The sequence below is a fragment of the Octopus sinensis genome, linkage group LG28 (genome assembly GCF_006345805.1).
Source record: "Octopus sinensis linkage group LG28, ASM634580v1, whole genome shotgun sequence".
NCBI classification, from domain to species: domain Eukaryota; kingdom Metazoa; phylum Mollusca; class Cephalopoda; order Octopoda; family Octopodidae; genus Octopus; species Octopus sinensis.
Window position 1 is genome coordinate 11530536 of NC_043024.1, and position 12451 is coordinate 11542986.

Sequence of the window (12451 nt, forward strand, 5' to 3'; positions counted from 1 at the left end):
GTGGGTGCTTTTTATGTGCCACCTTCACGGGGGCCAGTACTGGCAATGACCTCGCTCGAATCTTTTTACACGTGCCACCGACACAGGTGCCAGTGAAGCAACGTTGGAATGTCGAAGTGAATCTAACGGTTTTTTGAATATTACTTTTGTTATCATATTTCTGTTGAAATACACTGATTTTAACTAATTTTGAAATTAACGAAGAAAACCCCTTAAGTGTCAAGATCAGTTTACATAACAACTTGAAGGCAAGCTGCTCAAAATGACAAATGTATAACAAACGGATGCACACACCCCCATGCTGGATGCAGCAATCGACACACTGGCTGGGGACAAAACCATGCCAGTGGTGTACGGCATTCAGGTCCCACAGACACACACACTGCTCATAATCTTTGGCCATGAAGCACACTGCTGTCGTATTTGACAGAATTATCTAAATGGGAAAGGGCAAAGGGTACATGAGTCTGTGGAATACTCGGCCGCTTGCTAATTCAATGAGTAATGACTTGTGATCAATGAGTAATGACTTGCGATCAATGAGTAATGATTTGCGATCAATGAGTAATGACTTGCGATCAATGAGTAATGACTTGCGATCAATGAGTAATGACTTGCGATCAATGAGTAATGACTTGCGATCAATGAGTAATGACTTGCAATCAATGAGTAACGACTTGCGATCAATGAGTAACAACTTGCGATCAATGAGTAACAACTTGCGATCAATGAGTAACGAGTTGCGATCAATGAGTAATGACTTGCGATCAATGAGTAATGACTTGCGATCAATGAGTAATGACTTGCAATCAATGAGTAAGGACTTGCGATCAATGAGTAACGACTTGCGATCAATGAGTAATGACTTGCGATCAATGAGTAACGACTTGCGATCAATGAGTAACGACTTGCGATCAATGAGTAACGACTTGCGATCAATGAGTAACGACTTGCAATCAATGAGTAATGACTTGCGATCAATGAGTAACGACTTATGATCAACACTGCCCAAAACCCCTGATCACTCACTTGTTCCCTTGTAAGCACCAAATGAACACCAAAACCAATTCTTTCTTCAGTTCTAGAACACTGCTATGGGGAAGTTCTCCATCCTCTTCAAGACACTGCAGCATCCTGACGTAAAAAAAGAAAGAAAACAGATGGGGTTAGTGTTACAGTTATCACAAGTAGTAGTAGTAGTAGTAGTAATAATAGTAGTAGTAGTAGTAGTAGTAGTAACAGTAGTAGTAGTAGTAGTAGTAATAGTAATAGTAGTAATAGTAATAGTAACAGTAGTAGTACTAGTAGTAGTAGTAGTAACATTAGTAGTAGTAATAGTAGTAGTAGTAATATAGTAGTAGTAGTAATAGTAGTAGTAGTAATAGTAGAAGTAATAGTAGTAGTAGTAACAGTAGTAGTAGTAGTAATAGTAGTAGTAGTAACAGTAGTAGTAGTAATAGTAGTAGTAGTAATAGTAGTAGTAGTAGTAACAGTAGTAGTAGTAACAGTAGTAGTAGTAGTAGTAGTAACAGTAGTAGTAGTAGTAGTAGTAATAGTAACAATAGTAGTAGTAGTAGTAGTAGTAACAGTAGTAGTAGTAGTAGTAGTAATAGTAACAATAGTAGTAGTAGTAGTAGTAGTAACAGTAGTAGTAGTAGTAGTAGTCGTAGTAGTAACAGTAGTAGTAGTAGTAACAGTAGTAGTAGTAACAGTAGTAGTAGTAGTAATAGTAGTAGTAGTAGTAACAGTAGTAGTAGTAACAGTAATAGTAGTAGTAGTAATAGTAGTAGTAGTAATAGTAGTAGTAGTAATAGTAACAGTAGTAGTAGTAGTAGTAGTAGTACAGTAGTAGTAGTCGTAGTAGTAATAGTAGTAGTAGTTGTAGTAGTAGTAACAGTAGTAGTATTAGTAGTAGTAGTAGTAGTATTTTTCTTGAACCTTAGAACTCATAAAACTGATTACCTGGTCCCCCATGGACTATAAGGGACGAAGACCATAACATTCCCCCCTGAAAGAGATGGCAATTTGTTGCAGGGTTCAAGACAAGCAATTTTTGAGGGGAGGGGGACAAGTCAATTAATAATAATGAAAAAAAAAAAAAGGCATCGGAGGGGCAATACATGCTCTGCTAACACACAAGGACAAAATAAAATATAATTTAATATGTTCTCAGACGAATTCTTATTTCAACAAAATGACATCAAGAGTTATTTCCCCTGCCTACCGTTTATGCATCTGTAACAAATGGAAAAAAAACATTTTGATTCACATGTCTGCCAGTTCTGAAGATAATCAAACCAAAATTTAATGAATTTGAGCCAATAACCCATTGAGTATTTATGCCGAATTTGGTGAAAACCTGTTCAGCCGTTTTTCAGTAATTTTTCAAAAACACAGACAAAGAACTACATTACTCTGCTTTCGTTTACGTGTGCAGGATAGTAATGAAAATAATAATAAATGTCCTGATGCAGTACCAGGCAGTGGCTCTCATGGCTTCTGATCTTAACTGATTGGAAGTGTTATCATGTACATTGTTTTGTCTTGGTATAAAAGATGGGCTACAGCAAATATTCTGCTCAATACCACAGATTTGCTTGTCAGTTGTTTGACCTTAACCAGTTGAGTATGTCCCTTAGTGGCTGACGATTTGTGCATCTCTGATCACGAGCAGAAGTAGTGGGGGAGCATCATAGCCATGCGTTGAGAAGGATTCTTTGGGGTTTGGATAATTCACCTCTGGAAACATGGGTGTTTCGTTCAACATCCTTAAACAACCCTTATTCAGGGACCTTTTGAGTGGAATGGGTTACTTGACCTGAAGAAAATTCTAAACTGGGCCCCACTTGCAAGGTCATGCGCTATTTATCTTGATATGAGATCTCCATGTCGCGCACATATGGTTGTGATGCATGTGCCTGGTGTACCCTTATCAGACGAGTAGTCATGTTGGGTATATCGGGCTTTGTATATTTTACCCCAGTGTCACTTTGATGGCATGCACTGCTCTCTCACTCAATAATAATAATGATAATAATAATCCTTTCTACTAAAGGCACAAGGCCTGAAATTTTAGGGGAGGGGAGAAGTTGGTTACATCAACCCCAGTGTTTCACTGGTACTTAATTTATCGACCCTGGAAGGATGAAAGGCAAAGCCGACCTTGGTGGATTTTGAACCCAGGATCTTATGATGGAGAAAATACCACAAAGCATTTTGCCTGGCATGCTAATGGTTCTACCAGCTCAATGCTTTAAGGAATAATAATAATCATGGTTTCAAATTTTTGCACAAGTTCAACAATTTGTTGAATTGGTTATATTGAGCTCCACCCAACCCTACCCCACTTCTCGGATGGTACTTATTTTATTGACCCTGAAGGGATGAAAGACAGAATTGGAACAAACTCAGAACGTAAAGTGCCATTTTGACCAATGTGCTAATAATCCTATTTCTTTACTACCCACAAGGGGCTAAACACAGAGAGGACAAACGAGGAGAGACAAATGGATTAAGTCGATTATATTGACCCCAGTGCATAACTGGTACTTAATTTATCGACCCCAAAAGGATGAAAGGCAAAGTCGACCTCGGCGGAATTTGATCTCAGAACGTATTGGCAGATGAAATACCTATTTCTATTTCTTTACTACCCACAAGGGGCTAAACACAGAGGGGACAAACAAGGACAGACAAATGGATTAAGTTGATTACATCAACCCCAATGTGTAACTGGTACTTATTTAATTGACCCCGAAAGGATGAAAGGCAAAGTCAACCTCGGCGGAATTTGATCTCAGAACATAACGGCAGACGAAATACCTATTTCTTCACTCCCCACAAGGGGCTAAACACAGAGGGGACGAACAAGGACAGACAAGTGGATTAAGTCGATTACATCGACCCCAGTGCGTAACTGGTACTTAATTTATCGACCCCGAAAGGATGAAAGGCAAAGTCACCTCGGCAGAATTTGAACTGAGAACGTAACGGCAGACGAAATACGGCGACGCATTTCGCCCGGTGTGCTAACGTTTCTGCCAGCTCGCAGCCTTCAATGTGCTTATAATCCTGCTGGCTTGCTACCTTGAACAAAGGTTACCATTTTAGAGATATTGAAATGAATAAAAAAAATATGGATTTTTTTAGATGCTGTCACAAATTTAGTATTTTTTCAATTTTGTATCAATTTTATCAAATTAGGTTATACCATTTTAATTTTGTATGCTAATTATGAAAATGGAATTCATTTTTGCCATAGGTTAAAGAATAAAAAGTTAATAGCCTTTAAAGTTTGCAAATTTTGGATGATTTTTAGCCAATCACATGACCCTAAATCTCACACCTGTGTTTGTTTCATAGTTACAAGCAAAACTGCCGGCTGCCAGGTTTTCCTTATAACAAGGACAGTTGTACTTAACATGACTATGACACTTACACCACCACCACCACCACCACAACCACTGCCGCCGCCACCACCACCAGTTTTGAAGAGGGATATCATTTTGAGCTTGTTATTGCTGTCTACCATATTTTGACAGGCATATTTTGACCCATATTTTGGGTATAACGCAGAAAATGTGTGGCTTTTAATAGCCATTTTCTGATTGGACTAAAAAAAAAAAATCATTAAACTTTAAACCTCTGAAATATTTAAAAATTTGTTTCTAAGAACAAATGAAGGATCTTTTCGGTTTGAACGGCAGTTTTTAAATATAATTTCCACGTAACTAAACACTTTTAAACTTCGTATACAGGTAGAATGTGTTTATAAAACATCATTTTCTCTTGGCTTTATTGAAAAAGTTCTATAGTTTGTAAGATATTTGTTGTTCTTTTTTTCTTCAATTTCTGCAATTTCAACCAATCAATGACGTCCATTGAGGTAAAAAAAAACATTCTGTGCCGTATGAATACGTCCCTCGTTTAAGAAACAGATTGGGTTTATTTACATTTGTGAAGAAAAAAAGATACCCTTCCCCCCCACCCCTAACCCTAACCCTAAAACAGTTTGAAATGCAATAGATCGATACTAGGGTCATAATTATGGGTGACAATTTCATATGGCACCGCAAGAAAAAACAGCAGTTTCTTTTAGTGGTGTCATATGAAATTGTCAGGATTATTAGGGTTAGGGGTGGGGGAAGGGTATCTTTTTTTCTTCAGAAATGTAAATAAACCCAATCTGTTTCTTAAACAAGGGACATACTCATATGGCACAGAATGCTTTTTAACTCAATAGACGCCAGTGATTGGTTGAAATTGTCGAAATGCAAGATATTAAAGACGAAATATGTTACAAACTACAGAATTTTCTCAAGAACGCCAAAAGAAAAAGATGTTTTATAAACACATTCTACCAGTATACGAAGTTTAAAAGTGTTTAGTTACGTGGAAATTATTTAAAAAAACTGCCGTTCAAACCGAAAAGATCCCAAATGAATCCAAAACTTGGATTGAGAATGAAAAATAACATCAATATACAAAATTTGAAAAGTTTCACTCAATTTCAAAATTTCCAAATATGTGACAGCAATCAAAAAGATCCCAAAATATTAAACAGAAGGGGAGTTCAAATTTTGATCTCCCATTTTTGTTTGGGGGGTTCTTACTTCTCTCTGAGGGACTTCAGCCAGCCTTTTTCCATGAACTTGCCCTGTGCTGACAAATTTTTGTCAGTAGTAGGCTGTGTTGAAGAACTGCTGTTGCTTTCGGAAAATTCCGACAAAGACACTGATGAGGTGGAGCAGCTAATGGTATCCTCTTCATGTTCTGAGTTTGTCTCTTTGATGTCTGGCAAACTTCTTTCTTCGTCAATTATTTGATGTGGGGGAGGATTTTCAATGGCTAGGGAACAATTAAGAAAAATTATGCGGAGTTACACAGTTAAATTAGATACGGATGATCAATTATGTAAAACTGGCAAATAAAATAAATTATATACATTTATATACACCACAGTGCTCCAGCATGGACACGGTCTTTGGACTGAAATGTATAAAAGAATAAACAATAAAAGGATTTTAAAAAATATATAGGCACAGGAATGGTTGTGTGGTAAGTAGCTTGTTTACCAACCACATGGTTCCGGGTTCAGTCCCACTGCGTGGCACCTTGGGCAAGTGTCTTCTACTATAGCCTCTGGCCGACCAATGCCTTGTGAGTGGATTTGGTAGATGGAAACTGAAAGAAGACTGCTGTGTGTGTGTGTGAGTGAATGTGTGTGTGTGTGTGTATCGTCATTTAACATCCATTTTCCATGCCGCCAAGGGTTGGATGGATTGACTGGAGCTGCAAAGGCCAGGGGCTGCAGTAGGCTCCATTGTCTGTTTTGGCAGGGTTTCTACAGCTTGATGCCCTTCCTAATGCCAACCATTCCACAGAGTGTGCTGGGTGCTTTTTTATGAGACACCAGCACCGGTGCTTTTAACGTGCCACCAATACAAGTGATTTTTATGTGGCCCCAGCATCAATATTAATTCTGTTGTGACAGAATGGACCTTCTTGAGTACAGCAATGAGCCAGATATCTCGGTCCTTAGTCATCTCCTTCGTAAGGCTCATTGTCTTCAGATTGGCCTTCAGTACTTCGTCCCATGTCTTCCTGGGTCTTCCTCTTCAACAACTTCCATTCACTTTAAGGGATCGGCACTTCTGTATGCAACTGTCACAATATTTCCCCAAGACAATTCAAAAAAGCCCTCAAGGAAATAGACACAGCAGCTGAAACAAGCTCAAGGTGGCTATGGTCGATTGAAGTGGAACCATTCCACAGGTGGAGATTAGTTCAGTCTTTGCTGCCCCATTCAGGCAAAGCAGACAGGATAAGGGGCAAAACACTTGTGATTCTGAAATACCAGCTGACAATATGGAATTTGAACTCAGAACGTAACGGCAGACGAAATATGGCTACGCATATCTACCGGCATGCTAACTTTTCTGCCAGCTCGCCGTCTTGGGTTCTTTCAGTTTCAGTCTACCAAATCCACTCACGAGGCCTCGTTTGGCCTGAGGCTATGGTAAAAGACACTTGCCCAAGCTGTCATGCAATCAGACTGAACCTGGAACCATGTGGTTCAGAAGCAAGCGTCTTACCACACAGCCACACTTTCACATATGTTAGGAGTTATATTTCTTTGGCAAGAACAGGAGACAACTCCAGCTATGTTTCAGTCTTATTCTCACCTCTTCGGCAAAGCATAACCAGCACCATATTTTCTGCCGTGGTACGTCCGTGCCGGGGGCATGTAAAAAAGCACCAACCGATCGTGGCTGTTGCCAGCCTTCCCTGGCACCTGTGCCGGTGGCACGTAAAAAGCACACACTACACTCACGGAGTGGTTGGCGTTAGGAAGGGCATCCAGCTGTAGAAACACTGCCAGATCAGACTGGAGCCTGGTGCAGCCTACGGGCTTCCCAAGCCCTGGTTGAACTGTCCAACCCATGCTAGCATGGAAAACGGACGTTAAACGATGATGACGATGATGAAGATGAAAGTATCACCATCCTCATCATCGTGGCCATCACCATCTTTTAATGTCCATTTTCGATGAGTTGGATGGTTTTAAGATCCAACATGTCCAAGGACTACATTGTGTTTCAGTGTCTGCTTTGGTATGCTTGATACCATTCCTAATGCCAACCACTTTACAGAGTGTACCAGGTGCTTTTTCATGGCACCAGCACACATGAGGTCGCCCTACAGCTTTGCCCATATCAAGATCCCCTTTAATTGAGGGGAGCTACATCAATTAACTAAATACCCAATATTCTACATTTATTGACGCATGGCAACATGGGCAAGTGTCTTCTACTATAGCCCCGGGCCGACCAAAGCCTTGTGAGTGGATTTGGTAGACGGAAACTGAAAGAAGCCCGTCGTATATATGTATATATATATGCGTGTGTGTGTCTGTTTGTCCCCCTAGCATTGCTTGACAACCGATGCTGGTGTGTTTATGTCCCCGTCACTTAGCGGTTCGGCAAAAGAGACCGATAGAATAAGTACTGGGCTTACAAAAGAATAAGTCTCGGGGTCGAGTTGCTCGATTAAAGGCGGTGCTCCAGCATGGCCGCAGTCAAATGACTGAAACAAGTAAAAGAGTAAAGAGTATGGGGAAATAGAATTATTTAGATAATAATTTAAAGTTTAACGTCAGCAGATTTATGATCATTGGTGTTCCGTCCATGACCACCCAAGTTTCTATTTCAGATGGACACTATCAGACACTGTGTTCTTCATTATGGTAGTAATTGTAGTTGTTCTTGCTGTTTATACTCAGATTAGTCCTGACCTTATCATGTGTGTCTTATAAATTATTCCAGTACAGTATATCAAGGACTACATTAGCCAATGTTTCCGTCACTTTATAAAAGAAAAGACTGTGATTTGAGGGAGATTTGGCAGCTATTTCTAGCGTTAAGGCACAACTGTGGACTCGTCTTTTGCATTTTTGACCGAGGTTACCGTGGTCTTTTTCGTAGGCTTTTCTTTCCATGGATAAACCTTATCTGCTTCCCCCTTTACACTTTACATCATGACATTTCTGTGATACATGATCCCTATTTCTTTTCTTTAATTCTTTTCCTTTTTTTTTCCTTTCTACGATCCCTTTTGATCAAAAACCTACCCCACTTTTCTTTTGCTCCCTAAAAAGAAAAGCTCTACTTTGCAATTTGTCCCGTCTGTGTCCAGCCCTGTGTGGCTAATAAAGAAAAAAAAATATATATATAGGTGCAGGAGTGGCCCTGTGGTAAGTAGCTTGCTAACCAACCACATGGTTCCGGGTTCAGTCCCACTGCGTGGCATCTTCGGCAAGTGTCTTCTACTATAGCCTCGGGCCGACCAAAGCCTTGTAAGTGGATTTGGTAGACGGAAACTGAAAGAAGCCTGTCGTATATATGTATTTATATGTATGTGTGTGTATATGTTTGTGTGTCTGTGTTTGTCCCTCTAGCATTGCTTGACAACCGGTGCTGGTGTGTTTACGTCCACGTCACTTAGCGGTTCGGCAAAAGGAGACCGATAGAATAAGTACTGGGCTTACAAAAGAATAAGTCTCGGGGTCGAGTTGCTCGATTAAAGGCGGTGCTCCAGCATGGCCGCAGTCAAATGACTGAAACAAGTAAAAGAGTAAAAAGTATATATATATACTTTTGGGACTTAAGAAAATATATATTTTTATCCATTTTGGACCGTACAAGAATTAATAATTTAAAGATAAAAACAGGTTTCGGTGGAGGGTAGACACTACGTACTCGCTTGACATGCTAGAAATGGCAGCCAAAAACTCATTCAAATTAAAACATTACATTCTTGTTTATATAAGACTTGAACACATTAGAACATGCAAGTCCGACATTCACCTAATATGGCTGGGTGGTCACAGCTGGAGTGCCCTTAGATCAAAGACCTGCTCGATCAAGCATGGATCGCCTGCTGCTCAACAAATACAAGACAAAAATGTTAAATAACAAACGGAAAACACACATAAAACAAATGACGGGGGAACAATAGAACCGGTTTTAAATTAATACCTCAAACAAAACTTTCATAAAACATTTATAGGAAATCTGTAAACAAAATGAAAGAACAATGAGAACGAAAGGAGAAAAAAATTAATAAGATATAAGACGGAATTATCGAACGAAAACAGATAAAAAAATCAATAAAGTTACAAAGAAAATCAATGAGAAGTAATTGGATCACTCACATAAGGGGAGAGACATGATTTTTGTGGGGTAAAAGTAAAGTTTAGATAGAGATATAGGTTGCGTTGATGCTAATAAGGCACAACGTGTACATTGGTTGCTAGGTAGCCATTTTGTGGCGAGCAGACGTTAAAATCGGTAGCTATGTGTGTGTGTGTGTACGTGTATGTGTGAAGATGTGTATATGTAGGTGCTTGTGTGCGTGCGTATGTGTGAGCCATTATGAAGTGTTTACATAAGTATGTTTATGTGGCGTGTGCGTGTATATATATATATATATATATATATCATCGTCATTTAACGTCCGTTTTCCATGCTAGCATGGGTTGGACGGTTCGACCGGGGTCTGGTAAGCCATGGAGGCTGCACCAGGCTCCAGTCTGATCTGGCAGTGTTTCTACAGCTGGATGCCCTTCCTAACGCCAACCACTCCGTGAGTGTAGTGGGTGCTCTTTATGTGCCACCGGCACAGGGGCCAGTGGAGGCTGGCAACGGCCACGATCGGTGCGCTATAAATAAATATATATATATATAATAACAAAAAAATATATAAAACGTATGCATATATACATACATATATGTACATACCGACATCTATATATATATATATACATGCATATATGGGTACAGGACACCAAAAACAAAACGTTGAACACACGTTTATATACATGCAAAACACACATATATAAATAATCTATATACATGTGACATGGGTTGGGCGGTTTGACAGGATCTGACAAGCCAGGAAACAACGTTGAGCTTCAATATCAGATTTGGCAGGTTTTCTATGACAGGATGCCCTTCCTAACGCCAACCACATATTGGGCGCTCTCGTCTTGGAGCCGGCACTAGTGGGGTTGCCAAGAAACTTGCATAACGAAAGAAAGAAAAAGGAAACAGCCTCTTTGATTGTGGCAGAGCGTATTTGGTTGTGTAAGAAGTAAAAGTGGGTTTATGTCTGGCATTGAGCAGCTAAAGAATGATATAGAGGGACAAGCCCGGGTATCTTGCTCTAGAGGAGATACAAGGCTATGCCATATTATATATTTCTTTACTACTCACAAGGGGCTAAACACAGAGGGGTCAAACAACGACAAACAAACGGATTAAGTCGATTATATCGACTCTAGTGCGTAACTGGTACTTATTTAATCGACCCCGAAAGGATGAAAGGCAAAGTCGACCTCGGCAGAATTTGAACTGAGAACGTAACGGCAGACGAAATACCTATTTCTTTACTACCCACAAGGGGCTAAACACAGAGAGGACAAACAAGGATAGACAAACGGATTAAGTCGATTATATCGACCCCAGAGCGAAACTGGTACTTAATTTATCGACCCTGAATGGATGAAAGGCAAAGTCGACCTCGGCGGAATTTGAACTCAGAATGTAGCGGCAGACGAAGTACCTATTTCTCTACTACACACAAGGGGCTAAACACAGAGAGGACAAACAAGGATAGAGAAACGGATTAAATCGATTATATCGACCCAGTGCGTAACTGGTACTTAATTTCTCGACCCCGAAAGGATGAAAAGCACAGTCGACCTCGGCGGAATTTGAACTCAGAACGTAACGGCAGACGAAATACGGCTCAGCATTTCGCCCGGCGTGCTAACGTTTCTGCCAGCTCACCACCTTTCTATGCCATATTATAAAGGGTTGGTGGAAGCTGCTGGAAGGGAGATAGAGTTAGTGGTGGCGAAATGCCAAAGTATCTCAAGGTACAAGAAGGTGAATGCAAGAGAGATGGAAGACAGTGGATCCAGGGTGGAGGGATGGGTGAGTAACTTCATGAGGTTGTTGGAGGAAGGTAACGGATGGTTAGGGATGGGGGTAGAAATGTAGGTAGTCAGTAATAAACAAAGGTGGAGGTGTGGTTGATGGGAAATATCAGTCTGGAGTGGGGTGAGAATGACAGGTGTGGTTCAGGAAAAGAGGATAATGTGCATGTACCATCATCATCATCGTCGTCGTCGTTTAATGTCCGCTTTCCATGCTAGCATGGGTTGGACGATTTGACTGAGGATTGGCGAACCAGATGGCTGCACCAGGCTCCAATCTTGATCTGGGCAGGGTCTCTACAGCTGGATGCCCTTTCTAACACCAACCACTCCGAGAGTGTAGTGGGTGCTTTTTACATGCCACCGGCACGAGGGCCAGTCAGGCGGTACTGGCAACGGCCACGCTTGAAAATGGTGTTTTTTACGTGCCATCTGCACAGGAGCCAGTCCAGCGGCACTGGCAACGACCTCGCTCAAATGTTTTGTTCATGTGCCACTGGCAAATTCCGCCGAGGTCAACTTTGCCTTTCATCCTTTCAGGGTCGATAAAGTACCAGTTACGCACTGGTGTCGATATAATCGACTTAATCCCTTTGTCTGTCCTTGTTTGTCCCTTCTGTGTTTAGCCCCTTGTGGGTAGTAAAGAAATAGGTATTTCGTCTGTCTTTGTGTTCTGAGTTCAAATTCTGCCGAGGCCGTCTTTGCCTTTCATCCTTTCGGTGGTCGATAAATTAAGTACCAGTTACGCACTGGGATCGATATATGTATCGATATAATCGACTTAATCCGTTTGTCTGTCCTTGTTTGTCCTCTCTGTGTTTAGCTCCTTGTGGGTAGTAAAGAAATAGGTATTTCGTCTGCCGTTACGTTCTGAGTTCAAATTCCGCCGAGGTCGACTTTGCCTTTCAGGGTCGATAAACTAAGTACCAGTTACGCACTGGCGTCGATATAATC

At 40.7% G+C, this 12451-nt stretch overlaps 1 protein-coding gene across 1 annotated transcript in view; it reads right to left on the reverse strand.

Annotated features, from left to right (window-relative positions):
- The window catches only part of LOC115225673, a 12263-nt gene extending 2414 nt beyond the window's left edge, over positions 1-9849 (reverse strand). The window contains exons 1-3 of the mRNA XM_029796588.2: positions 9713-9849; positions 5613-5847; positions 1030-1134 (exon numbers count right to left, since the gene is read on the reverse strand). Coding sequence (XP_029652448.2) covers positions 1030-1134; positions 5613-5847; positions 9713-9728 — 356 coding nt within the window. The 5' untranslated portion in view covers positions 9729-9849. The remainder of the gene's footprint in view (positions 1-1029; positions 1135-5612; positions 5848-9712) is intronic.
- Positions 9850-12451: the final 2602 nt, after the last annotated feature.